Source organism: Pteropus medius, unplaced genomic scaffold (assembly GCF_902729225.1).
Source record: "Pteropus medius unplaced genomic scaffold, Ma_sr-lr_union100, whole genome shotgun sequence".
Lineage (NCBI taxonomy): Eukaryota > Metazoa > Chordata > Mammalia > Chiroptera > Pteropodidae > Pteropus > Pteropus medius.
The window spans coordinates 3,682,886-3,708,542 of record NW_024353517.1 but is presented as its reverse complement, the minus strand read 5'-3'; the positions used below and the strand labels follow the sequence as shown (position 1 = coordinate 3,708,542).

At 38.9% G+C, this 25,657-nt stretch overlaps 1 protein-coding gene across 7 annotated transcripts in view; it reads left to right on the top strand.

The window, feature by feature from the left end:
• The first annotated feature begins 17,058 nt into the window (after positions 1-17,058).
• IGF2BP2 (insulin like growth factor 2 mRNA binding protein 2) overlaps positions 17,059-25,657 on the top strand; it is a 154,857-nt gene continuing 146,258 nt past the window's right edge. For 3 of the 7 annotated variants that reach the window (XM_039850715.1, XM_039850720.1, XM_039850719.1), the window contains exons 1-2: positions 17,062-17,331; positions 18,840-18,900. In XM_039850715.1, coding sequence (XP_039706649.1) covers positions 17,154-17,331; positions 18,840-18,900 — 239 coding nt within the window. In that variant the 5' untranslated portion in view covers positions 17,062-17,153. Of the gene's footprint in view, positions 17,332-18,585; positions 18,716-18,839; positions 18,901-25,657 lie in introns of those variants that run through there. The other 4 variants (XM_039850716.1, XM_039850717.1, XM_039850714.1 and 1 more) reach the window with 4 other exon arrangements.

Here is a 25,657-nt window from a genome sequence, read left to right as displayed (position 1 = left end):
TTATTAATTATTAATGAATATTTAGAAAATATCATTTAAATTTATTTATTTCATTGTTTGGGTTGAAATAAGTTTCTTTGATTTTTTTCCTCTTCTTCCATTCATTTATTTTGGTAATTTCATTTAGTGTGTTTGTTCTGAGTATACGATCATATTAAAAAAAAGTGTTAACATTTTTTATTAAATGACAGAGGATAGAACATGGGAGAAAATGTTTCTATCTCTCTGAATTTTCATCCTAAATAAGCAGATGCCCTAGGATGTTGGACCATAGAAAAGAATTAAATTACAGAAGAATATATTTAATGATTTGGAAAATAGTTCATGGTGTACTGCAAAATATACTTTATTAAAAAAAGTATGATCTCATTTCTGCGAAAAAAAGAAAAAAAAAGGTGGAGGGGGTATTAATGTGGGACCAGTGGTTGGACTCCAAGGTACAGTTTACAGGCTGAATCATAGTTCTTCAAAGCCCACACAAGGTGCTCACAGCGACTCAAGGCCTTCCAGCTCCAGCCTCAAAGGCCATTGAGCCTAGAACCTTCTACCCTTTACATTCACACCCTTGCTGTGGCCTCATGAAGGGCAGAATGCATTTCTGTGTGCCAAAAGAAAAGAACTTCCTTTTGAACTCTGGAGACCAGCCTATTTCTTCTCTTTTCCTCATCATTCATCCCTTTTCTGGGCCTGGCCCACATCAACTGTTTTTTCCAACCCTAGACTTGAGAGATTTGGGGTTTCTGTTCCTTTTTCCTCAGAATTTTGTGCATTTCTATGTGAATTTCTCCCTCTTCATTGGAGACTAACTCTCATACCAAGCAATGGGGTACTTTGTACTAAATAAAAGACTTTGTTATATACTTTTCCCAGATATGAGGACCTGTAGACCCTACAACATTGGCATAACTAAATTTGGATTCTTATTGACATATCAAGAGATACAGTTTTGTTAGTTAATAAAAACATCCTTATGTTTCATATCAATCAGCCATAATAATTCTATATAAGATATAACAATCAACAACTTAATGACTTGAAACCATAATCATTTATTTTTCACAAAGTATCTTTACACTGGCAGACTTTTAAGCTTTTAAGCAGCAGGTTGGGTCTATATTTGCTTCATATGTATTTCTCATTCTCCTTGTACCAGATGTTACCTGAAGCATATTAGTCTCATGGCAAAAGGATGGAGTACCAGAAAAGAGGCCCAATTGTGCTAGCTCATTTTAAGTCTCCCCTTTCATTATTTTCACCCTCAACTCATTGGCCAAAACAAATCACATGGCCAGGCCTAGAATCAGGTTCATGGGATACATTCTATCCATTATGAGGCCATAGCAAGGGTGTGAATATAAAATACTCCTACAGGGCAGTGAATAACTGGGGCTAATAATTCAATCAACCACACTTAGAGTACTCTATTTATATTTCTTTTACAATTTAAATAATATTCAGCACCTGTTAGAGCACAGACTTCATAGTCCAGTAGACCTGGGTTTGAATATTTATTCTAGCACTTTACTAGTTATGAGAACTTGGGCAAATTATTTCACTTCTCTGAATCATGCTTCCTAATGCTTCCTCATAAATCATCTACAATTCCATCACCCAGATTTAAACCCTGTAAATAGTTTGGTGTGTGTTTTTCTAAGCATGTATTAATTTTTCTTGCAAATTTGGAATAACACAATATGTTTTTTAAAAAGATCCTAACTTCCAAATAGTATTTCCTCAGATAGCAAAAATTTTTTGAAAGAACAAATTCTTTTCTGCTCCCCTCCTCAATTCTTGTTAGAGTTGAGGCCCTGCTGGTAATGGGGGCAGAGTTTCAGGCTGTGCTCACGTCAGCATCACATGGAGATGTTGGTAAAGATATGGATTCTGAAGTCCCCCCAGAGCCGAAAAGACAGAACCTCTCAGCCTGAGTCTCTAGGGTGAGACACCTATCTCCAACCCTCACCTTCAGGATGATCTAATTCATAGTTGGTGGAGGTTAAATTCCTATCAGGACCCAAGCCACTCCTGCTTTCCATCCTGGAAGTCATGGATACTCAGAGTGATTATCCAGATATTTTAAACTGACTGCCAGGGTCAGGAAAAGGCATATCTTTTAATTTCTGCATAATTTTTATCATATGGCTGTAACAACTTGTTTTCCCTTTGCTGGGCATTCAGGTTGTTTCCAATTTGTTACTATCTCAAATAAATAATGTTGCAATAAACATATATAAATCTCTGCCCACATTTATGATTATTCCAGTGGAAATAATCCTAGAAGTATGATCACTGAGCCAAAGGGTACAAACATTTTGAAGGCTCTAGATAGGTACATTGCCAAACTACTTGACAGAAAGGTTATATCAATTTATTCTCACACAAGTATAATCTTTAGAAGGTGTTCTTAATGTTTTTAGATGCAACTCCAAAGTTGTTGTTTTCATTTAGGGTGAGAATATGAAACTGTCACAGAATAGAACTGAATGTGGAACTTAAATTTCTTTTAAAAACTGAAGTTGAAGAAGCAAAAAAAATTTTCGGATATGAAAGATGATCTAATTTTTATTAAATGTGCTAAAAATTGATGTCCTATGGAATAGTGCTTATAGAAAACAAACTGCAAGGCTAAGGAAGTCTTGAAAGTAATCTTCAGAGATTTCCTGGTAAAGAAAAATGAATGATGAATAGAAGAGAGAAGTCGGAAATAAAGTAGAATCTCTATCAATTCACTTCTAAGAAAAAAGAAACAAAATGACAAAATGAGCATAAACTAGAAAACAACTCAAGAACAATATAGAGGGGTTTAAAAAAGATATTGGAAGGAAAAATGATATAAGGGGAAAACACCTTCTGTTCTAATAAAAATTTTGGGGAGACACAGAGGTAGATCCTAAAAAACTCTGAAATCACTCCTTAAATTGACACTGATTTGAAAAGGATGAAAACACTGAAGATGAAGCTAGAAGTCATGCTCAGATGGTAGCCTGCAGGCTTCCCATTATCAGGGTAACCTGAACGTCAGCTGGGTTCTGCTGGCCCCTTCATGCCTGAGCCCTATTGGGCCTAGCTGAGGTCCATTGCCCTACCAAACCTTCTGCTGATTGACGAGGGCATACATTCTGGAGGCCTCTCTCACTCCCGGCTCTGGCTTTTCTAAGACCACCTCTGTTCTCCAATGTGTCCATATGATTCCCTGCTCCTCTTTCAACAAACTCTTACTCACACAGAACATTAGTGTGTTCAAGTTCTACGATGTAAGGGTCTTGGGGAAGGTCACATTGCTCTTGATACTATAAAGCACTGAAAATTACATGTTAGGCTTTCTGCTTTGTAAACATCCTTTTGATCATTCCCTACTGGAGGTTTCTCACTGGCTTTATCCCATTCAGGGCCCTTATGCTAACAATCATCCCCTAGTCCTTCTTTCTCTACTTCTTACTCATCTACCCTGTAGGGAATACCTTCTCCCCACCCCACCCCCAAGACAAATTAATTTCCTGCTTCTGCAAGTGCAGCCTTTTGGCCCTCTTTGGTTGACTGAGCCCTAGCCAGTTCTTATGCCCTAGGGGCTTATCGTGGTATTTCCGGAAACAAAGACAGCTACTTTCCCAAGAAGAATTCTGCTAATAGATCTTTACCACTGAAAGACACCCCAAAAGATGATTAGATCTAGCACTCTGCCTTTAACAGGTAACTGAGACACAGAGATTAAATGAATTGCCCCAAGTTCATAAGAATAAAGAAGTGGTGAGGACTAGACTCCAGGTTTTCCATTTCTAAAGCTGTGCCTTTTCCATGTCAGATTTGTTTACCATGTGATGGTGGCCATTCTTTAGTTTCTGATACTAGTTAATAACTGACTTCAGAAAACCTGCTTTGGTCTCTCATGAAAAGAAGCATCTCCATCACCTGCTTTTTGGTTTCAACAATAGTGTTTAGGAGTAACTGAGTTGGACAATTAAAAATTCTTTACAGCTGAATTCAAAAAGTCAGACAACATCTAAATATAATAATATTATAGACTTTGTAGATACGGTAACTACCAACCTCTACCTTACCCCCTTCCCTTCTCTCAGAAAAGACAGAGCAGATGAAAAACTTAAGAGTTGGGTATAATGCTAGTTTTAAAATTAAATATTTCCCACTGACTTCCATTATTAATTTGATGATGCCTTATCATAGAAAAAAGGTTTTGCCTGTAAGATAAAAATATTTAACACAGCGATTTTATAAACTAGTCTTTAAAAAAATAATTCAAAGCACAGTTATTCTACTGAACCAAAACCAAATCAATACTTTACGAAACTGCAGAAACTCTCCTTTCTCAGACTGGAGCACAATGAAAAAGTGCTCACTGGTGCCCTGCTGGCCTTTACATTTAGTCTTTCAGTCTGGATTTAGCCCAGGATAAATTTCCTTAGAGAGTACAGCAAGAGTTAGCTATTTATTTCATTGACCTGGTAAGGATTGCTAATAGCGCTATGTTAGTTGTTCTTTTAAAAATAGCAACGACCATAAAAAAAAACTGCCTATAAGCAGCTGCATGTGTTATTTAAAATTGTCCATCTGAATAATGGCAAAGTTCTGACAAAAACAATAATTTTCTTTTGGGCATGATACTTATTTAGCTGTTCTTTTTGACAGCAATTAGCTAATCAGATCAGCTGCTTCTGGAGACCACTTCTGGTATGATTGCTAAAAATGTCTTTCACATAAAGGAGGGAGATTTTTAAAAAATGTTATCCAGGAGGGAATATATCCAATTTGTCTAAAATAGGAAAATATTATAAGTACATGAAAAGAAATAGAAGTACCCGGGATATAAAAATAGATGTCTCCCAGTCAAATTAGAAGTTAGTCTACCCATTCTAATACCAATGGTCATTGTTTTTTAAGATTTAGAAAAGAAAATCTCAAAAACCAATTACCGGATGTGGTACTAATCTTAAAACAAATTACTGAGGCAAAGGGTATCTTGTTAAATATGTTAGTAGTTATAGCAATTTCATAAAAACATATAATTTCTCTGAAGATTATTCAGTTGAATAATACAGTAATATTTTCAGCCATGTCCCATCCTTCCTCTTCTCAGAAATGTGAGAATCAGAAATAATTTCTCTAGCTTTGAACAAAAGGACTCACCAGTTTTATTGTCTTATTCCAGACAGTTCTTTATTGTGCCTTCTCCATCATTACCAGAAAATGCCAACCATGCTGGACTTTTAGAACGTCTGCTTAAATTGTGAAGTCATGTGATAAGTCCAGTACTTTATTTAAGCAAACTGCTAATTAACAACTCTTGGCTGGAGCACAACAGGTCTATTTCTTCCATTACCACTTTCCCCTGTATCTAATCCCACTTCTTTCATTTGTTTGTTAGAAAAAAAAAAAAGGTAAAATTAAATCTATATTAGCAAATGTTACTGAGCACTTTTTCTGGACCTGGTACATATAGGACAAATTCTAAGTGTCGAATGAAGAGAGCCTGGATAGAACTGAACGACCACAATTACATCTATTTCAACAAATGACCTGCTGGTCTTGTTTAGCTCAGGTTCATGGCCTTTCTGGGGTTAATGGCCATACCTTGCCCAGGATCTGACTCACAGATAGTCTCATTTCACTCTGCTGGGGCCAGATCACAATAAGAAGCAGGTTTAGCTCTGGACATCACAAACTTGTACTTGCAAAGGTGGGTAATCACAGTGGTGAAGCATGGATCCTGGCTTGTGGGGGAGAAAGCTGAGGGAACGGAGGGCCCTGAAAGAACTAGAGGCCAGGAGGATTGCTAACACCGCAGGGTAGGGGAGGAGACTGCTCTGGGTAGCTCTGCAAAGTGTTACCATGAAGAACAACGCTTTGCCTTCCTTGTTGAACCACAGATCATTCAAAAATAAGCTGGTGAGCTTGAAGATTTCTTTTGGCTCTAGATGGTCTTGAGTCTATAATTAGTGGGGAAACCAATTTCAGCTCAATTCAAAGAAAAGCTTTCTTCTAATAAACCAATCTTCTGATAACAGGCAGCTTCAGAAGGTGGTGAGCTCTCCACCGGTATCTGCAAAGTTGGGGTGAACATCTGTCAAGAAGCCTGTGGCAGAATCTCCTGCTTCTGCTGGGAAGTTGAACCAAATTACTGCTAAGGTTCTTTCCAATTTCATCTAGAAATTTTTCCTGTTTCAAGTAGTTGCCTGGAGAGCAACTCACATTGTAGTGATGCTAAAGTACTCCAGGTCGAGAACCATCACAGGAGGGAAGGCCTAACAGAGAATCTGCCAGGATTCCCTTACTGCAAATATTCCCAGCCTCTCTTCAGGAATTTATCAATTTTCAACCTTTATTATAATTATGTGACCCATATTCCCTTAGACCAGATTCATTAAGTTGTTTTTTATCATTTTATCACATGCTGTACATTTCTATACTTAAATGTGTGATAGTACTGCTTGGATATCTTCCATGTGACCCTCCAAATCCACTCTATGCTTCCATGCCATATCGTGTGCTGGCGGCTGCCCAGCACAAATGGCATCAATGGGCTCCCTTGCCTTCTGCCTTCTGCTTTGGTTCAGCCATTAGGGGGCACTGGCAGGAGTTGGAGAAGAGTGAGATGTTTATTTCCTCAACTCCCAACCTGTCATGCTGCAGTAAGCAGTGACTGTGTTCTACTCAAGTCCAAGGTTTCTATTGGCAGTCCTCTCCTATAGCTCTTTTGGCTCCTTTAAATTGTCCCTCCCATCACTCTTTACGCCAAGAGGTAGTAAAGGCTGCTTGCTGCTGCTAGTAGCATGGTGCGGTCACCTGTCCTTATCTATGTTATTTAACCCTATTCACACCTCTAAATAGTATTTCTATTCAATTCTTAATCACTCTGAATGAGTGTATTATCTGTTTCCTACCAGGATCCTGGCTGATAAAATGTACTAAAATCCTCATTAAAAAAAAAAAAAGAACTCTTACTCTTGTAGCTTTTTTCCTTGGTATGTACCTATGTATTTTTAACTAATTTGCTTATATCATTCCTGGATTTATCAATTTTTGCCATTATCTATTGACTTTCCATTGTGGTCAATGACATTTGGCTCTTCCACATTTCCCTCTTTCTGATATAGTTAACTCCAATGTTTTTTTTGTTAAATGAGATCAGTGAATGGAAAGACAGCCTTTGTTCTTAGATAGGATGACTCAACATCATAAAGATGTCTGTTATCACTAATTTATAATGTAATATAATCTCAATGAAATACCAACGATTTTTCATGGAGCTCGACAAGCTGATGTTAAACTTCATATGAAAAAACAAACAGGCAAGAATAGCCAGGAAAACACACACAAAAAAAATTACAAGGTAAACCAGGCATACTAGAAATTAAAATATACTATAAAGTCTTTATAATTAAACAGTGGGATATGGGCACTTAAATAGACCAGGAGAAAAGAATTTCTCCTTAATCTGGGTGTAGATGAAAGCTTTCTAACTATAACTCAAAGTCAAATGGAATGAAAGAAAAGATTGATAAACTTGACTTCATAAAAGAAAAACTCTTGCATGGGAGAAAAAACCATAAACAAAATCAAAAGACAATTAAAACCTGCGAGAAAATATTTGCAACATGTATATCACAGATAAAGGGCTTATATTCCTAATAGTTATGTAACTCATAAAAATTGAGGATAAAAAAATAGGTCAAAATCAAGCAGAGGAATGGACAGAAAACATTAACCAAAATGTACCCAAAAAGGATATATGATCCTTAAATATATGAAAAGAAGTTCCTTCTCACTTATAAGAGAAATACAAATTAAAACTAAACTGAAATACCTGTCAGATTGGCAAAATTAAAAAAATATAATCGCACACCCTGTTGGCAGGCTCTAGTAGAATAGGCATTCTTATACATTGCTAATGGGAATGAGAATTGGTATAATCTTTATGGAGAATTTCACAATATATGTTTAAAACATACAGATGTGCATGCCTATAATCTTTTGACCTAGCAATCACACTAAGAATTTATCCTGAAAATAAACCCCCAACAATACAAAAATATATGAAGGTTATTCATAGCATCATTGTTTGTAAAATTAAAAACTAGTGGAAGCCATTGACATGCACATATACATGACATATGAGTACTATATGGTTGTTTTAAAAAAAAGAACAAGAAAGATCTCTATGCAATATGGAGTGATTTCCAGGATATACTAAGTGAAGAAATCAAAGTGCAAAAGAGTATCTGCAGTATGCTGCTTTTGGTAGGAAAAAGAGAAATAATAAAACATACATGTATATATATGTATGTATGTATGTATGTATGTATGTATATATTCATTTGTACAAAAGGAAACAAAAGAAAGACAAACTAGAGACTAACAAAATTGCTTACTCCCAGGGGTTGATTGGGAATGAGTTGGACAGAATCACAGGAATGGGGAGGGGATGGAAATCATCTGACTATAACTTTGTGCTTTGGAATCATGTTAATGTTTTACATACTAAACAATAACAAAAAGAGGAAAATAAGTAGCCTCAACAAAGATGGAGGGGAAAACTAAAATGTAAAAAATAAAACATATGAACCAACCAAATTTCAAATGAATAAGATAACCAACACTGGAGGGGGAAATAAAACTCAAGTAACTTTTGAACACTGTATTTGGACCATATGCCCTCAGGTTAAACACGAAAGCACCGTAAACTAATATTAGATAATAATTAGAAGACTAGTTAATAGCCTTATTTTTTTGAAGAAAAAGTATGGGTTAGCAATTCTGTGTATTCTAGGATTGAGCAAATAAGTTAATGTATTGTAGATAATGGGATCCAGGTTGGTCACTGTTAAAGGAAAGCTACAAATATGAAAAGTCAGAAGGAGAGGAAAATGAACCATGTAGTGTTTCACTGGAATCCGAGATATCAGTGTGAACTTGTGATTTTTAATACAGTAATAGATTGGTAAATATAGACAGGTATAGATCTGCATGTGTATTAACATACACAATCTAGTTCCCAGCTATTAATGATCATAAAAGTTTATAACACTTTGAATAAAATAAGAATTTATTAACCCACACTGATATAATAAATGGGGAAGAATGGGAAGCTCTTCCTTACAGTAGAAAGCTAACTAATAAATATAAAAGGAATTATGAAATTATAACCATTTGGCAATCATAACAATAATAATTAATCTAGGCAAGAATCAACAATAGATACTAAGATAATAACATGTTTGAAATTTCAAGGAGTAACAGAGTGTTTACATAATTTCAAAGTATGTCCTAAAGAGATACTTAGTAACTTTATAATGGAGGACTCTGGCGCACACCACCTTCCACAAGTGAGCAAAGTTAGTATCACTGAAGTTAGTAATGGGACAAATCAGCATTGTGCCTCCTAATATGATGCACAATATCACTTATATGGTATTCTTGCAAGAAAATCTATAACCTAAATCTAATCATGAGGAAACATTAGACAAACTCAAACTGAGGGGCATTCTACCAAATAAGTAGCCTGTTTTTATCAACAATGTCAATGTCATGGAAAACAGACGGACAGAAAAACTACAGATTAAAGGAGAGTAAAGAGACAGAACAACCAAATGCAATTGATTTGGTATTTCCTTTTGCTATAACAAACATTGTTGACAAAATTGGTGAAATCTGAATACAGTAATTGGATTAAATAACAGTATTAATTTAATACTGTTTATTAATTTAATACTGTTTATTTCCTAGTTTTGCTGATTATACTGGGGTTACAAAAAGACCATTTTTTTTAGTAGATATAAACTAAGTATTTAGACATAAAAGGACAACCTGTGTTCAGTTTATTCTCAAACTGTTCAAAGAAACAGGATAAAACAAATGTGGTAAAATGTTAATATTTGGGGAATCTGGGTAAATGTTATAAAGGACTTCTATGTAATATTCTTACAACGTTCTTGTAAGTCTAACATTACATGTATATAACATATATTATGTATAACAAACATGTTTATATATAAATTTATATATGCATAATACATAAACTTAAAAACTTAGTTTTCAAAATGCAGATTCCTGGGCCCCAGCTTTGGAATTTGGGGTTCAGGAGTCCTAGTGGCGGATCTTGGGAAATCTGTATTTTTAATGTTCTGGTGATCCGATGCTTAATTTGGTTTGAAAATCATCCCCTGCCAGACAATAATAAAAATGCCTCTGAAGAGGTAAAATAAATAGATAAATAAAGATAACTAACACCCATATACCTACCATCCAGCTTTTAAAATAAAAACATAAAAAGGTAAAGTGGAAGTGCCCCTCCAACTTATATGCCCTTCTATATCCTCCCAGAGGTAATCATTATCTGAAATTTGGAGCTTTCCCAGAGGTAATCGTTCTCTTAAATTTGAAGTTTGTCATTCCTGTGCATGTTTTTATACACTTATATCATACAAATATATCCATATCAGCAATAGAATGTGTTTATATAACAAACACATTCTTCTACAATATAACTTTCTATTCAGCATATGTTTTGGTTTTTAAGTGATACATGTAGCATATTTCATTTATTTCATCCAGAAGAAAGGGAAAAACTAATGAGTCCAGAGAAAATGAACAAATGTGCATACTCTTTGACTTGATGTATAATCCAACAATTTATTTTTTATCCATTTTCTTGCTGGTGGATAGTTAGGTTCAATTTTTCACCATCCTAGTGCTACAACAAACCTTGTTTATGTTTCCTCATCCATAAGTAGCATTCCCTTAGAGGAGAAATTGCCAGGTCAAAGGGTTTGCATGTTTATTCATTTTCTCTGAAGTCATCAGTTTTTTCCTCTTCTGGATCATGCACAGTCATCCATAGTAACAGGAGAGAAGGCAGAGTCTATGGGCACAGATGCAGGTATGTGGGCCGATATCGTTAGAATTTATTGCAGCGCTCTTCTGATTGCTTCTATTTTCTCAGTGAAATGAAAAGCAAGGTTATCAACTGACACCTAGGGTGGATGAAGAGCAATAGAAGGGTGTGAAGAGAGATGAGATGATAAGAAAAGGCCATCTAGGAGAAGGAAGAATGATTGCCAGGGAGCGCTAAGGGCCTACATCTTCATTTTTACTAGATATTGACAAATTGATCCTCAGAGTAATTGTACCAGTGTACACTCTTGCTGGTAGTGGATGGCTGTTTCTGATGCTCTACACCTTCACCAATACCTTGTATAATCGGAATTTGTAAACTTTTGTCAATTTAATGTTTGTGAATGATTTTAATATCCCCAATTAAGCTTACTGTCCATTTAAAAAAAATTTTTTTTAGGCGAGGCAACCCTTGGTTAACCTCACAGATTGTAAGGACCTTGTCAGTTTATAATCCTATTTTTTTATTTTTTACGCCTACAGCACCTGGTCTTCCTAGGTCCATTTGTTTTATCTTCTGCAAATTAGCACATTCATATTCTTTCCTATTTTTCTAATCATTGTCTTTTATGATTGACTTGTAAATTCCCTTTATGTGGTTTGGATAATACATTAGTGTTTACATTATGACTGCACAAATATTTTCACTGTTCAGCCTATGACCATTGCTCCTTTCCCGTATGACCATGTGCTTTTCCTAATGATTTTCTTCTTTTTCCGTTTGCCTAGTTTTTCATACACCTGTGATTAACTTTTCCCAAATGCTCCAAAATGCCAGTCATCATATCAGAAATAATCACTACGCATTCATATATGAGTTCCATTTTTTTGCTCCTTGAAGTCCTCACTTTTGAAGCCTTCTTGTTCCCATCTGTGCTGGTTGCTCCCTGGATGGCTGCATTGCTGACATTCTGGATCTTCTACTCATAGTCTCCTGGGTTGGAGTCTATATTTCTCAAAGCCTGTCTCCCTCTTCCATGGTTTTGCTGGCATTTATCCTCCAGTAGTTTCCCCCAAATGGGGGCATGTTTGAATATTTCATGTCTTTTAAATTGATAGTATAAATAGATTTAGAATTCTATATTGAAAATAATTTCTAGTTTTTAAGGCATAACTCTACTGCCTTCTAGACTCCTTTGTTTTAGAAAAATTTTCCCAATCTCTTTCCAAATCCTTTTTAAAATTAAAATTTTTTTGTTATAGTTGACATATTAGTTTCAAGTGAACATAGTGATTAGACCTTTATATAACTTACGAAGTGATCACCCTGATAAGTTTAGTACCTATCTGATGCCATAGTTTGCAATATTAAAAATCTTTTTTATGTGATCTATTTTTTCCCAGATGCTTTTATAATTTGATTGAGTTCTAAATTTCACCATGATGTACTTTTGCTCTGGATCTTTTGTTCTGCGTCTTCAGTAAACCCCTTCAATCTGGAGATCCATGTCTTTAATCTTGAAAATGTTTTTCCCCCATTATTTTCTGAGTACGCTTTCTCTCAAACTTATTTCTAAATCCACATTTGGATTTGGTTTTAGGTGTAGAGCATATGCTTTATGTCTCTGTGTCTTTGCATATGCTATTCCTTCTGCTGAGGATCCATTTCCTGTCAATCCTTCTATCCTCCTTATTCTTCAAACCCCTACTTATTCTTCAAAACCCATTTCCAACATCAGTTCTTCAATGATGATCCCCTCCCTGAGCTTGGGCTGAATGGGATGGTCGCTCCTCTATACTGACAAAGTCTACTGTGGCATCTCTAATGCTAACTATAATCTGTTTATTAATCTACCTCCACCACTGATCATAAACTCTTTGAGAACAGGATGTTTATCCATTTCTGTATTCTTAGTGCCTAACATTGTGTAATGCTGTGAATAAATGAATTCAACAAGGGGAGTGAAGTGAACATTTCCTCCTGCTACATGTCAAACATTGTGAAAAATAGGTACCATTGCATACATTTTCATTTAATCCTTAGAGCAAACCTCAGACGGTTATTGTTTAATCAATGGATATTACTTGAGCCCTTATTATTTGCCAGCTTTGATACTGGCCAAAGGATGGAAAATACAAGCTCTCATTTCCCCAGAAATTCAGCATACAGTAGGGAAGAGACTTTTTTTCTCGTACAATTTTTAAAAATTGACATTTAATTCATATACCATAAAATTCACCCATTTAAAATGTATACTTCAGTGGTTTTTTAAAGTATATTTTTGCAAGTCAGGCAACCATCACCATTAGACAAGGTATATTTTTTACCTGTATAAATGAAGTGCAGTGTGTATCTTGGGGTCGAATCAGAGGAGGAGGCTGGAGTTTATCAGGGGAAGAAACTCATCCCAGTGAAAGGGAGCAGTATATGCAAAGGGGCAAGGCTCTGAGATGGCCCAGTATTTGGAAAAAATGAAAAGTACAGGGGAGCTGGAGTTTACAGTGAGGAAGTAGGTCGGGCTATCCTACAAATGAAGAATCTGAAGCTCAGGTGAATTAACGAAGGCCAGCCAATTTCTCTTCTGCCAACTCAAGAAAAGGAAGGTAAAGGTGGTTAACCTACCACCAAATCATTTCCAGCAGGCAGGTGTTGACATCATCCAATACTGTTTTTCCCTCAACTTTACAGCAAATAGGCTTTATTTTCCTTCCCAACTCCTTACATTACCTAGATACATTGGCCATACTGACCACCATCATTAGCTAAGCAAAAACACTTCCACCACAGTTTTGCAGATTCAAAAGGTTAAAGTCACCACAGTGATGCTATCAGAAGGTGTTCTGTCCATGGACAGAAATATGTTGGTCATGAAGGTCCAAGATGAAGCCTTAACATTTCACTGGCTTGTTGTGAGGCTAAAATGTGTTCACTAGCCCTCTGTATGACCATGAAGAAATTCTATTTTCCTAGGCCCTGGTTTTCCTATCTGCAAAGTGACACTAAGAAGTCTTTCCCTAGCTGCCTTATCACCATCCTGCCCAAAAGAATCATTGAGAAACCAAGAGGATTTATACTGTCTTTGAAACCCCTGAGGAAAAGGTTAGCTAATACATGCTTTAAAAAGTAATGTGCCTACTATAAGAATTTCTCCAAAATCTGACCTCAGTTAAATATTTGCAAAAACTTGGCTCATTAGGCATAAATTCAGTCCAGATCAATCTCCATTTCATCTTTGAAATGAAGGGATGAGTTAGAGGAACTCAGGAGAAAGCAGATAGAAAATAAACTTTTGTCAGGCAAGGGTAATGACCTCTGGGTTTCTGGTTTTGCATTTGGAGGCTGTCCCCTTCCTGTCCCCACCCACGATGAAGAACAACTCTGCATTCTAAGAGAAGGAACTGTGGATGATACACATTAGAGGTGTGGTGGAGAGATGTCCTCCATTACTCTTACCATTCCAACTCCTCTGCAGTACCACTGTTTACAAACCACCAGCAGGCAAAAGACACAAATTACAGCAAAGAGTAGTTATTTCTTAGAAAAAAATTTTACGGTGACCTAGTGAAACAGGGTAGAAGAGTTCACCAGAAGCCACCTCTGCCAAGAATCCTTAAATGCTTGCTGCTCACTAGAGAATCCATGCTAAATGTTTGTGGTTCCGCAGTAGAACCAAGGAATTGACATGTCTGAAAATACTCTACAACAGTAAGTTGTACAATGAGACCAATCATCCCTATCAATCTCATTTCTCTTTTAGAACGTGTAACTCTGAATTACTAGAAATAAAATAAGCAAACATGCTACCCTATAATACAAAGGTAAGCATACCATAACATTTGTGTAAATAATATGACAATAGTTAGCTCTCAGTCTGCTGAAATTTATGCACACATTTCATCCGTGATTCTCCATTACATTTTGGTAGGGAAGCAGCCATACCTAGCTTATCTATTAGTTTGGGGATAATGGCAAAGTCCATTTTAAACTCCAGGAGCAGTAAAATCTAACTCCTTTTCTAGAGAGAAAATATGTGAATATTTGAGGCCAAAGTCAGAATTTAAGCAACTGCAAATATCTATTTTCTCCTCTGGATAAGTAATTTAAAGACCTCTCCACCAAGAGCTAATGAGTTTCTGGGGAAAAGAAAGAACTAAGTGTGTGTTTACTGTGTTTCAATACACTACTCAGTTTTCTTTCATGAAGCCCTCACAACAGCCATGCTAAGGGTTGGTTGTTTTATCCTGTTTTTATAGATGAAGAATCTTAGGCTCAGAGATGCTGGTACATTCCAGGCTACACAGCTGGGGGCAGAAAGGAGAAAGGTCTGGGCAACGGACCTTCCACTACCAGTGTTTTCCGGACAAGAATCACCTAGGTGTACCCGTAGAAAATACAAAATCCAGGCTTTTTCAGACAAGAATCACCTAGGCATACCCATGGAAAATACAACATCCAGGCTCAACAGAGTCAGTCTTCAAAGCAAGGGGATGGGAACATATATATTTAAACAACCATGCTCCCTGCCCCGCCCCGCCCCCTTCATCAATAGGAAAACTTGGAAAAGGTAGGACTTCACAACTCAAGACAGGAGACCCAAACCTGTTCCATCACTTCACTGTGGCTTCTCTAACAAGACATCCCCAAAGCTCTCAAAAAGACTAACATTTCTCCGGTCAAATCATTCCCTCCATGGCCCCTATAAGTTCTGATCTTGGAATCGTCTTCTGCTTCTTCATCTCTGAAAACTGCTTTTTTTTTTTGTCCTTTCCTGTAGAATTTCATTTCCTGGCTTGGACCAAGCTCTAACCACCAGACTTCCAGCCGGGCCCCGGAACTCGCAACTGGCCTCCAGCCTCTCTGGCTCCTTCCCTAGACCCTCGGCTTGGGCTGCTCTCACCCGAACCCTGCCTCTTCCGTCGGTCACGTTGTTTCCTCCGCTTGCAAGGACCTCTTTCCTCTCCGGGCCCTTCCCAAAGCTCGGTGAACTCCGACACAGCCAGAGCGCCTCCGCTTCTAGTCACCCTCGCCTCCCACCGCCCTGGCTCTGGGACTGAACCCGGCCTCGCAGCCGTGCAGCAAGCGTCGGTCCTCCCCGCCGCAGCCCCTGCCCCCTCCCTGCGCGCCTCCCCCCCGCCACCTGGCTTCGCAGCGGCCGCTCGGGAAGCCCTCGGCACTTCCCAGAATAGAGAGCAGCTGCCAACGTCAGGCTGCCGCCGGCCGCGAGGTTCCGGACGCACCGGGTGCAGGCGGAGGGGATGTGACTGCTCTGGCCTTCCATCTCCCCACACTGGCCGGGAAACTGAGGCCCAGAGCCGGAGCAACTTCCCCGCGGTGCACGGTCCGTAAGGTCCGGCCAGTCCCGGGCCCCAAGCGTCCCGACTCCGGTCCGCGATCTCTCCACCACACGCGCCTCCGGGACGCCGGCAGAGCGGGGCGGGGAGCTGGTTTCGGAGCAAGCGCTCCTCCCGAGAATGCGCAGGGCGCCAGACTCGACCAACTCGCCGCGAGAAAGTTGTTGTCTCCCAGCCAGCCCTCGCCTCTCACCTCCGAGACACACCTTCCCGCTCGCCCCGGCAGCGGCGCTCACATCCGGTCCACCTTGCGCACACCCCTGTCCACGCTCTCCCACAGCCCCTCTCCCTTCCACGCCTGCGGCTCCCAGCCGCTCCCTCGCGCCCCCTCGCTCACTCCCACCCGCGCCCGGGGAGCGCCTTCCCCGCCCCGCCGCCGGCCCGGCCTCTACGCCGCGCCGGCCCGGGGTGCTGGCGCCTGGGAGCCACAGACCCGGGCCGCGACCCGCTTCTGCCTGCTGGGCGCGGGGCAGAAGCCCCAGGAGGCGCGCGGAGCGCTCGGGGCGCTGGGGGCGCGAGGCGAGGGGCGCAGCGGCGCGGGGCGGGGAGGGGGCGCTCGTTCGCTCACTCTCGGCTGCGCACACGCCCGTACAAACTCTCACACAGACACACGCGGGGTGCGCTGCCGCCGCCCGCCGCTGCTCCTCCTCCCGCCACCGCCTTGAGAGGGAGAGAGAGGGAGGCAGAGAGAGCGCTTTGTCCGCGCGCCGCCGCCCGGCCCGGGACTCTGCCCCGAGGAGGCAGCCGCGCCGAGTCCCCGCCTCCGCCTCTGCCTCTGCCCCCGGGCGGGCCGGGCGGCCGCGGTGGGGGGAGCCAGGCTGAGGGTGGGGGTGGGTGGCGGGCGGGCGGAGGGCGGGGAGGGGGGGCGGAGGAGGAGGAGAGACGAGGGCAGCGGAGGAGGCGAGGAGCGCCGGGTACCGGGCCGGGGGAGCCGCGGGCTCTCGGGGAAGAGACGGATGATGAACAAGCTTTACATCGGGAACCTGAGCCCCGCCGTCACCGCCGAAGACCTCCGGCAGCTCTTCGGGGACAGAAAGCTGCCCCTGGCGGGACAGGTCCTGCTCAAGTCCGGCTACGCCTTCGTGGACTACCCTGACCAGAACTGGGCCATCCGCGCCATCGAGACCCTCTCGGGTGAGCACTCGGCGCTGTCCCCCTCCCCCCGCCTCTCCCCGCTCCGGCTGGGACGGCGCCCGCAGGCAGGCCGAGCCCCGCAGGCGGCGCCGGGCGAGGGCTCTCGAGCCCGCACGCTCACTTCCACGCAGCAGACCCTCAACTCTGACCGCCGGCCCGCTCCTGGGACGGCTCGCTCCCCTCCCCCCACAGCTCTGGTGTCACCCCTTGCCCTCCGGGACTCAGCCCGGGGCGACCCCTGTCTGCCGCCCGAGGGTTCCCAAAACCCTCGTTCCCTGGTTTCCCATTATCTCCGTCCCCCCACCCCATCAGCATAGCTGATCCCCCTCTTCTCTGACCTTACCGTCACCCCTTTTGTGGGGACCCCCAAGTCACCATCTGCTCGCTTGACCGGATATACCTTGATGCCTCGTGCCCAGGACTTCTAGCCTCGGCGTCTTCCAGACCACCCAGTCTCAGTCCCCAATTTACCTCCCACCTCACCTGCAGTCCCCACTTTCACCCCCTCGGCTCCACTGTGATCACCCTCTCCGAGGTTTCGAGGCTCCCCGAACCCCAGCCCCCTGCACGACGGCACATCTTTCTCGGTCTTCTCCGGAACCTCAGTCCCCTCTCGCTCTTCTCTCAAGCGCTCCTATTTTTCTCTGAATTTTTTGTCCGATTTTATTGAGAAGAACTCGGGGCTGGGGGCTTTCCGCCGCCTGTCCCCCCGCCTCCCGCTCGGCCAGAAGCACCTTTTTACGAGGTGCCCTGTCTCAACTCGGTGGGGGCCCGGGCTGAGAACCGGGAAAGAGGAGACCGGGGGGCCCGCGAGCGCGCTGGAACCCAGACGGGAGACGGAGAGCGACACACACACGCGCGCGCGCGCACTCACCAACTCTCTCTCGCACACGCACCGCCCGGAGCCGCGCTCGCCCCCAGACCACGAGCCTGTGCCCCCCAAACCCGGCCCAGGCTAGAGCCCCTTCCCCACCAGCGCGCAGGGTGGGGGCGGGGCGGCGGCGAGGCCAAGGTGACACCCAGAAGCCGGCAGGGACTGTGCTCTCGCAGCAGCGGACCCCAGGGGGCTTCTGCGCGTCTTCTGGGGGCCACCGGGAAGAGAGGGCAGGGAGTGGGGCGCAGCGGAGGCTTCGGGACCCGGGTTAGCGGAATGGAGAGGTGGGGGACGAGAGAAGCGGTGCCGTGCCAGCCTTGCAGCTTGAGTTTCAAATGAGCTCATCCTTTCAAATTGGCGCCGCTCTTTATTAAATTTGTTTTTCCGGTAATGCCACCCACAGCTATACCTGGGGTCGGATCCGGGCTCGCACCCTTCCCACCTCGTCCCGAGACTCGGGGCGTTCATCTTTCTTCCCACTGGGAACCGAGTTTGCCCAGCTGGAGCAGGGTAGGAGACCCCTTGAGGGTGCCCGAAGGCGGAGCCGGAGCGTGTAGTTCTGTGCGTGCCCCTCCTAGACCCCCGTCGCTTTCATATGAGGAAGGTTCTGAGTGCTTTAATTTCTGTTTTAAAGGTAAAGTGGAATTGCATGGGAAAATCATGGAAGTTGATTACTCAGTCTCTAAAAAGCTCAGGTAAATATATTTTGCTTAGTTATTTTGTGATTGAGCTTACGTATAACTAAAAAATAGAGTTTAAAAATGTGCTTTTGTAGTTTTAAAAAAAGGCTTTTCTTTGTTTTGTTAGTGAAGATAACAGTTTAGGAAGTTACATATTTTTTTTTTTACTTTCATTATATAAGGTGTTTACTGGTCTTGGAAAATATCTGGTGCCTTATTGGGGGTGGGGGAGTGTTGAACACTAGCTCTGTTAAATTCGCAGGGACGGTTTAACTTGTTTATCAAAAGTTGCCTTCCACCCCTATCCTGCACAATGGCAACAAATTCTTGTTAAGACTTCCTGTGAGATGTTAAGAGTAAATATTTACTGTGTCAGCTAAATTGCTTAACTAAACTTCGCGATTAATTAGTTTTCTTTTTTAGATATCTTAATGTTGAATAATAAAATTATTCAGTAAAGGGATCAGTATTTTGCATAGCACTCTAAAGAAGTGGGTTGTTTGGATTGGATGGCAGTTAAAAGGCAGACTTGTAGTCACTGAGACTGATTATTGCTTCTGAGCGTTTTGTCGTTGCTGTAGCTTTTAAAATATGTTTGAGGCTAAACAAATATCACTGTGAAATCTATAGTTATATTTAAGTGCACTGTTGTTAATGAAGGAGTAAAAGGGTTTGTGGAGGTTAGATTTCTCCAGTGATTTGCTTACATGAGAAATATCTCTATGAGGAGAGAATGAAGGAGAACATCTTTTTGTAAAGTTTATTGTGGACTTTAAATATGGGCCCTTTATTACTCATTCTAGATTTTTTTCCTCCTATGTGTCGTAACTTAGTTTATATCCCCTTCACATACATTTCTTCACCATTAGTCACTAAGTAGCTGAATTAGAGAGACTCTTAAGTGAAATCTTTGATTTACCATCTTTATAATCTGTGATATTTAATAGTGTAACCACTTGAATTTTGCCAGGATTGAGTAGATTTTAAAACAAACTTCTAATTTTATGAAGACTTAGATATTTTGTTAAAGCGGTTTTTAAATTGTGTGCACATTTACAGATATCTTTCATCTTATGTAAGCAGCAGAATATCTTTTGTTTGCAAATAATTCTGTGGCATGACAGAAAACTACTTAATACCTTTAAAAAAAGAGGTAAAAGTTATGATTTGCAGTTTCGTGTGTAATATTAAGCCAGTTCTCTCTAGGAAAAGAGAATGTGTAACTGGGTTTTCAATTAAGTATTCTAAATTTGTATACTTTCTTTAAGATTTTTTTTTTTTTGCTTGAGAAATCCATGTTGTAGCTTTCTGATATATTAAATGTTTATTGTAAGTTTAAATTGCTTATCATAATCATACAACACCTGAAAATTTGAACATACTGAACAAGTTTTGAAAGAACCACCTAAAATATTTGATAGGCTATGTTTCTATAAATGCCTACTTCTATTGGCTAGATAGCTGTCTTGAATCCTTTCGGGGGGTTATAATTAGTAAAAAAAAAATCACTACTATTTTAACTTTGGTGAGTCGATATCTCATTTCATGTTGCAAAGTACATTATTTAATGTGGCAATATAAGTGAAATACTAGTTTAAAGTTATTAACAAATATACTTTTTGACTTTTTTGTTTCAAAATGCAGGTTATTTGCTGTTACTGGAATGTCATTTAAATAATTTCGTGGTGTTTATATAAAAGTTTAGAATTAAAAGCATGTCTTAAATTTTTAGTATTAGTTAAATAAAGAATAATCTAAATTATTATAAGAGCCTTATTAGTACAGGATTTCTTTGAACATGTGGGTGATGTGAAATACCTAGGAGGTAGATTAAAATGCGCTGTGTATGATTCACTACACTGAAGACGTCTGACATACCAGATGTATGCATAAGCTGCTGCTGTAGGGGGTTACATCATTTCTGATTGGATGGTTTTGATTTTTTTTTTCCTTTCCTTTATTAGTTTAAAATGCAGAAATTAGTTACTTGTACTGCAGGCTAAAGGAGGGATAGCTAATGACTGATGTTGTGTGCTGAGCTCAGACTCCTGGGATGAAGCAGCTGTATGTTTTCATGTACAGGGAACTACCACTATGGTGGCTTTAAAAAAGGAGGGCACTGTGACATTTGAAACCAAAGCTTTTATGTTATAGGGTGACTATTTTGGTGTTCTTTTGTTGCATTTCCATGAAAATTAACAAGTTAAGAGTAAATTTGTCAGCACTAAGTCAGTTCTATATGTGGTTTTTGTGTTAGTTGAAGTGAAAATGTGCAGAAAACAATTCATTCTCATTGCTTGCTTACTTAAAAAAGTTCAGCAATTGAGTGCTCATTTTCTTTATATTGTTTTGATTTCTTTCTCTTCTCAAAATCAGCCAAACAGATTTTTTTAAGCTAATGATACTTTGGGAGGAGATGTTTTTATCTTATGAAATTATTGGCATGCCATTTGCTTACCAGTTAGTTCTTTTGTTAAATATCATTCTGGCATCATTTTATATGTGTTATTTTAGTAACAGATTAGATACTATTATTTTCTCAGGTCACTCAAAAGTAGAAAACTTTTCTTTTTGCCATGTGTTTCATTTTTATTAAATGCAAATTATTGTAATGTAAACCATGTATGAACCGTCTATTTCTTTTACTTTTTAAGTTGGTTTCAGGCTTCATTGAATGAAAATCTTTGGATCTTTTTTCTCTGTTAATATTTCTTGGTAGCATATATGAATCAAAGATTTCTTAAAGAGGAAAAACTTTGTAAGGGCTTTAAAATTCTGTTGAAAGTTGTGGAAATTTCCTTGATAGAAATATCATTTTTTGATATTGATGAGATTGTTTGTGCATGGGTATATACATACACACACACACACACACACACACACACTATATCTACACACATGCACATAACACATGTTGCAGTTAAGGCATATGCTAACCTGAATGTGCTTTGTAACTAAAGTTGAATGATTCTGTGAGAAACAAAACTTTGAAAAATGCAATTTCTGCCCACTTCTAGGAAGTAACTAAGTGGTGCTAGACATGCTTTCACTGAGATGGTGTGAATACTATGAGGTAGTGTAGGAAAAAGCTATGAATTTGTCTTTCATGACTTAAAAATTGGTAATTGTGTTCTCTCCAATGCAAATGAATTTGGTCTCCTATAGGAATGTTAAAGAAAACAGTATCTCAATTGTATTTTGCTTGTATGTACTACATTGTGTATAGTTGAATTAAATACCAAAAAAAAAAAAAAACCCACCCAACCTCAAGCCCTCCCCTGCAACAAAGTCTTTTGCTGCATCAATTTTTTCATTTTGTAGTAACAGAAAAGACTTTATTAGGTTAAAATCATATGGTAGCCTCCTATATCAAGAATTTTCTTGAATTGGAAATTAATGCCTGCATTTAATTATATAGATTCCATGTGTGGATATAACATATTAATATAAAATTTATATTTAGCTGTCAGGTTGCTTTTGATTTGGCTTTGAGTTGGACATTTAGTTTCCCCTTTTAAAAAAGATTAATAATTTTTTCATGTGGTTCTAGATAATGTCTGAGAATCACACATTTTTGTGACCTTTAAAAGATAAGTATTAGAATTAAAAGAGAAGCAATAAAGAAAAAAAACTACTTGATAATTAAGGTGATAACATAGGTTTGAAATTGTACTTTATGTTTTTAAAAGACTGATCATTTGATGTTTTCACAGTACTTAGTTAAATATTTTCACAATATTTAGTTAAATATTGGAACCTTTGAAATCCACAAATCAAAATAGTTTTTATATACTGCTTGATTTTTCAATTCTCCAAATTTATATCAATTTTAAATTATATCGTAGAAGTTTATAAAAGTATTAAATGGCTGAGCACCTAAACATTAATTCTGAAAGGTGATTTGGTGTGTAATACATTTGACAAATTGTATTTTTTTAAATGATAATGATTCCTTGTAATAATGCCTGAGTATAAGATAACCAGTAAAGGATGGTCTCAGAGTTTTGTCTTTTATTATGTTAACCCAAGATTACCGTTTATACAGAGAAGATGAGAGAAGATTAGCAATATTTGTACAATACCTTTCATACATAATGATCTAAAATACAGCATATTTTTCAAGAAGAAAAATTTTAAATGGACATTAAAAGATTTATAACTAATTGCATATCAAAATTAACATTACACTATTATTTTGAGTAAATGTTTTTATTTTATGGAGGTTGCTCTACTTTTTAAAACAGAGGATGTAAATGGTGAAGTGTGCATAAAAGGATAGTAACTTGGGCACATTTATTAAAACTAAAACTTTGAAAATCAGATTTCTATAGAACTATTTATATATATTTAATATTTTTCGACTTTGTAAATATTTGCTGTTTACTGCTGAATTACTCTTCCAAGGCTGCTAATGAAATCCTCAAAAGTAGATGAGCAATTGGTCAGAGTTTTTACGGGTTATTATTTGAGCTAAGTGTGTCATCTCTGTGATTCAGTGGGGTGTGTTCATGTGTGTTTTGTGGGGGACAGTAGTTTCAGGCAGATGGTATCAAGAGGGAAGAGGAGGAAATCTTTAATTGAGCAACAATTGCTCTGGATTTCAGTCCTGAAAAGGAAAATGAAAAATCATTAGGTGTTTGATCTTTGTGGCAAAGAGAATCAAATACAATGATACTTGCCTTGGCCGATGCATAACTCTTGGAGGAGGTTAACCTTGTGGAAGCCAGGGCACGGGCACCTGTAGTGGCCTCTTCAGTGAGCATGCTGCTGGAAGGACAGAATTTATTCTTCCTTTTTGCTTGAATGTCCCCCTTTTATAGATAGAGTTAGCCAAGTGACTCTGTGAAGGCTTTGATGATCTATAATTCATTTTTTAAGTGTTAGAAAATTCAAAGTTTGAATATGCATTTTTATTTAGAAATTCTATAACGTGGAAGGTAATACATTATCTTGCAAAACAAAAATACTCTGAAGAAATAAATTGCATTAGAAGAAGCATAGTATTGAACTGAATTCTTTGGAAGCTGTTTAAAAGTTGAATTATATTTCAAAAATATTTTTTTAAAAGTCTATTTAAATACCACCAAAGTGTCTTCAGTGTTCTTTTCAGTGTTAAAGAAGAGAGTGCTGGGGCTTGACTCAACCAATTTTTTAAACCAGTTTTTTAAAGCTTTTAGTCAAAAGCATAATCTATCAAAAATTATTATTAACTTCTTAATTTGAAGGATGAGACAATTCTGTTTAATAAAACATGCCCAATAATTTATAAGTCAAAGTTTTTCCTTTTTATACTCAAATTCAAGTTCAAATTAGTTTGGGTAGTCATTCAAAACACTGTCATTGAAGAAAATATAATAGCAAATAAACAAGAAACACCTATCAGTTAACAGTCTTTCTTCTCATTTATCCCCATTAAATTTTTTTAAAAAATCTTTTACTTTATAATTCAACTTCATGTTTACAGACTTGTAATTTTCATTTGGTAACATGGACTGTATGGGTTCTATTTTGGGCAGTAAAATTGCAGAGTGCTCAGAGCATTATTTTTAAGGTTTTACTTTTCCTGTTTTGATCATAGACTTTAGTCTTGTCTTTCCATAAAATAGTGAAGAAAAATTATTTTTCTTACAGAAAAATTCAGATTCTGTTGCTTTGGCTTCCAAAGAAGGGGAGAGTTTAAAGTTTAATGGCGTATTGAGATGTAGAGTAAGTAAACCGGAGACAATGACTGCTTTTGCATTAATAGCAGACAAAGAAGTCAAAATGCTCACCAGATGTACATCATTTAATAGGTGTATGTCTCCTCTCCAAGCTTCTGGTTCTCACTAAATTCTAAGTTTGCATTTTTGAGATATATATTGTTTATTTCTAGATTTCCTGATTATCCGTTCTACAATTTATTTTTTAAACTATGAATAGAGTTCTCCCATTCAGTTTACTATTAATAACATTTCATAAAATAGGTATTTTAATAAGTCCAATAAATGAAAATTAAGAGTTTTGATGTATGTGTTAGATTTTTTAGTATTTACCTGTATCATAAGAATTGTTATACCTAATGACCAGGAAAATATGTATGAGACTATTGCAATGAGAATGATATTTTCAGTTTTTATTATCATATAATTAATATGTGCCAGAGTGTGAGAATTTGCCTAAGAGGGAAGCTTGGATTTTTAATTTTTGTTTTAAATGTGATCAGGAAAATGTGATCAGAAAGGTTGTTTCATGATTCCACTTGTCGATGTATAAATAATATTAGTAGCATTATCTCAGAGAAATAGATGTATTTTTATGTATCTGTTGCTTATATTCATACAGTACTAATGATGTCATATCTTCTTCCACATATGATTTACATTTATTTCAAATAATAATTATGTGAAGAAGATAGGACAGTTAATATTGCCCCCATTTTTCAGATGAGGAAACTCAGTCTCAAATTATTTTAAATTTAAATTTTAATAATTTGCCAAAGGCCACATGGCCATTAAATAGTAAAGCGAGGGCTAGAACTCGGGTCATCAGAGTTTCAGTTCAGTGTGTTTCAACTACATTTACTTTTTAAATTAAAAATGTCACCTGAAAGTGTTACAAAGTTCAAAGGGTGCCGTTTACTAGTTATGGAAATATATGAAAATAGGTTTGTGAATAATCCTTTGCAACGATCTTATTCTTCCATCAGCCTGCATGATCTGTACTTCACTATAGTTTTCTAGAAAAAAATAATTAGAAACCGAGGTAATTTAAAAATTACCAGCAGCATTACCTC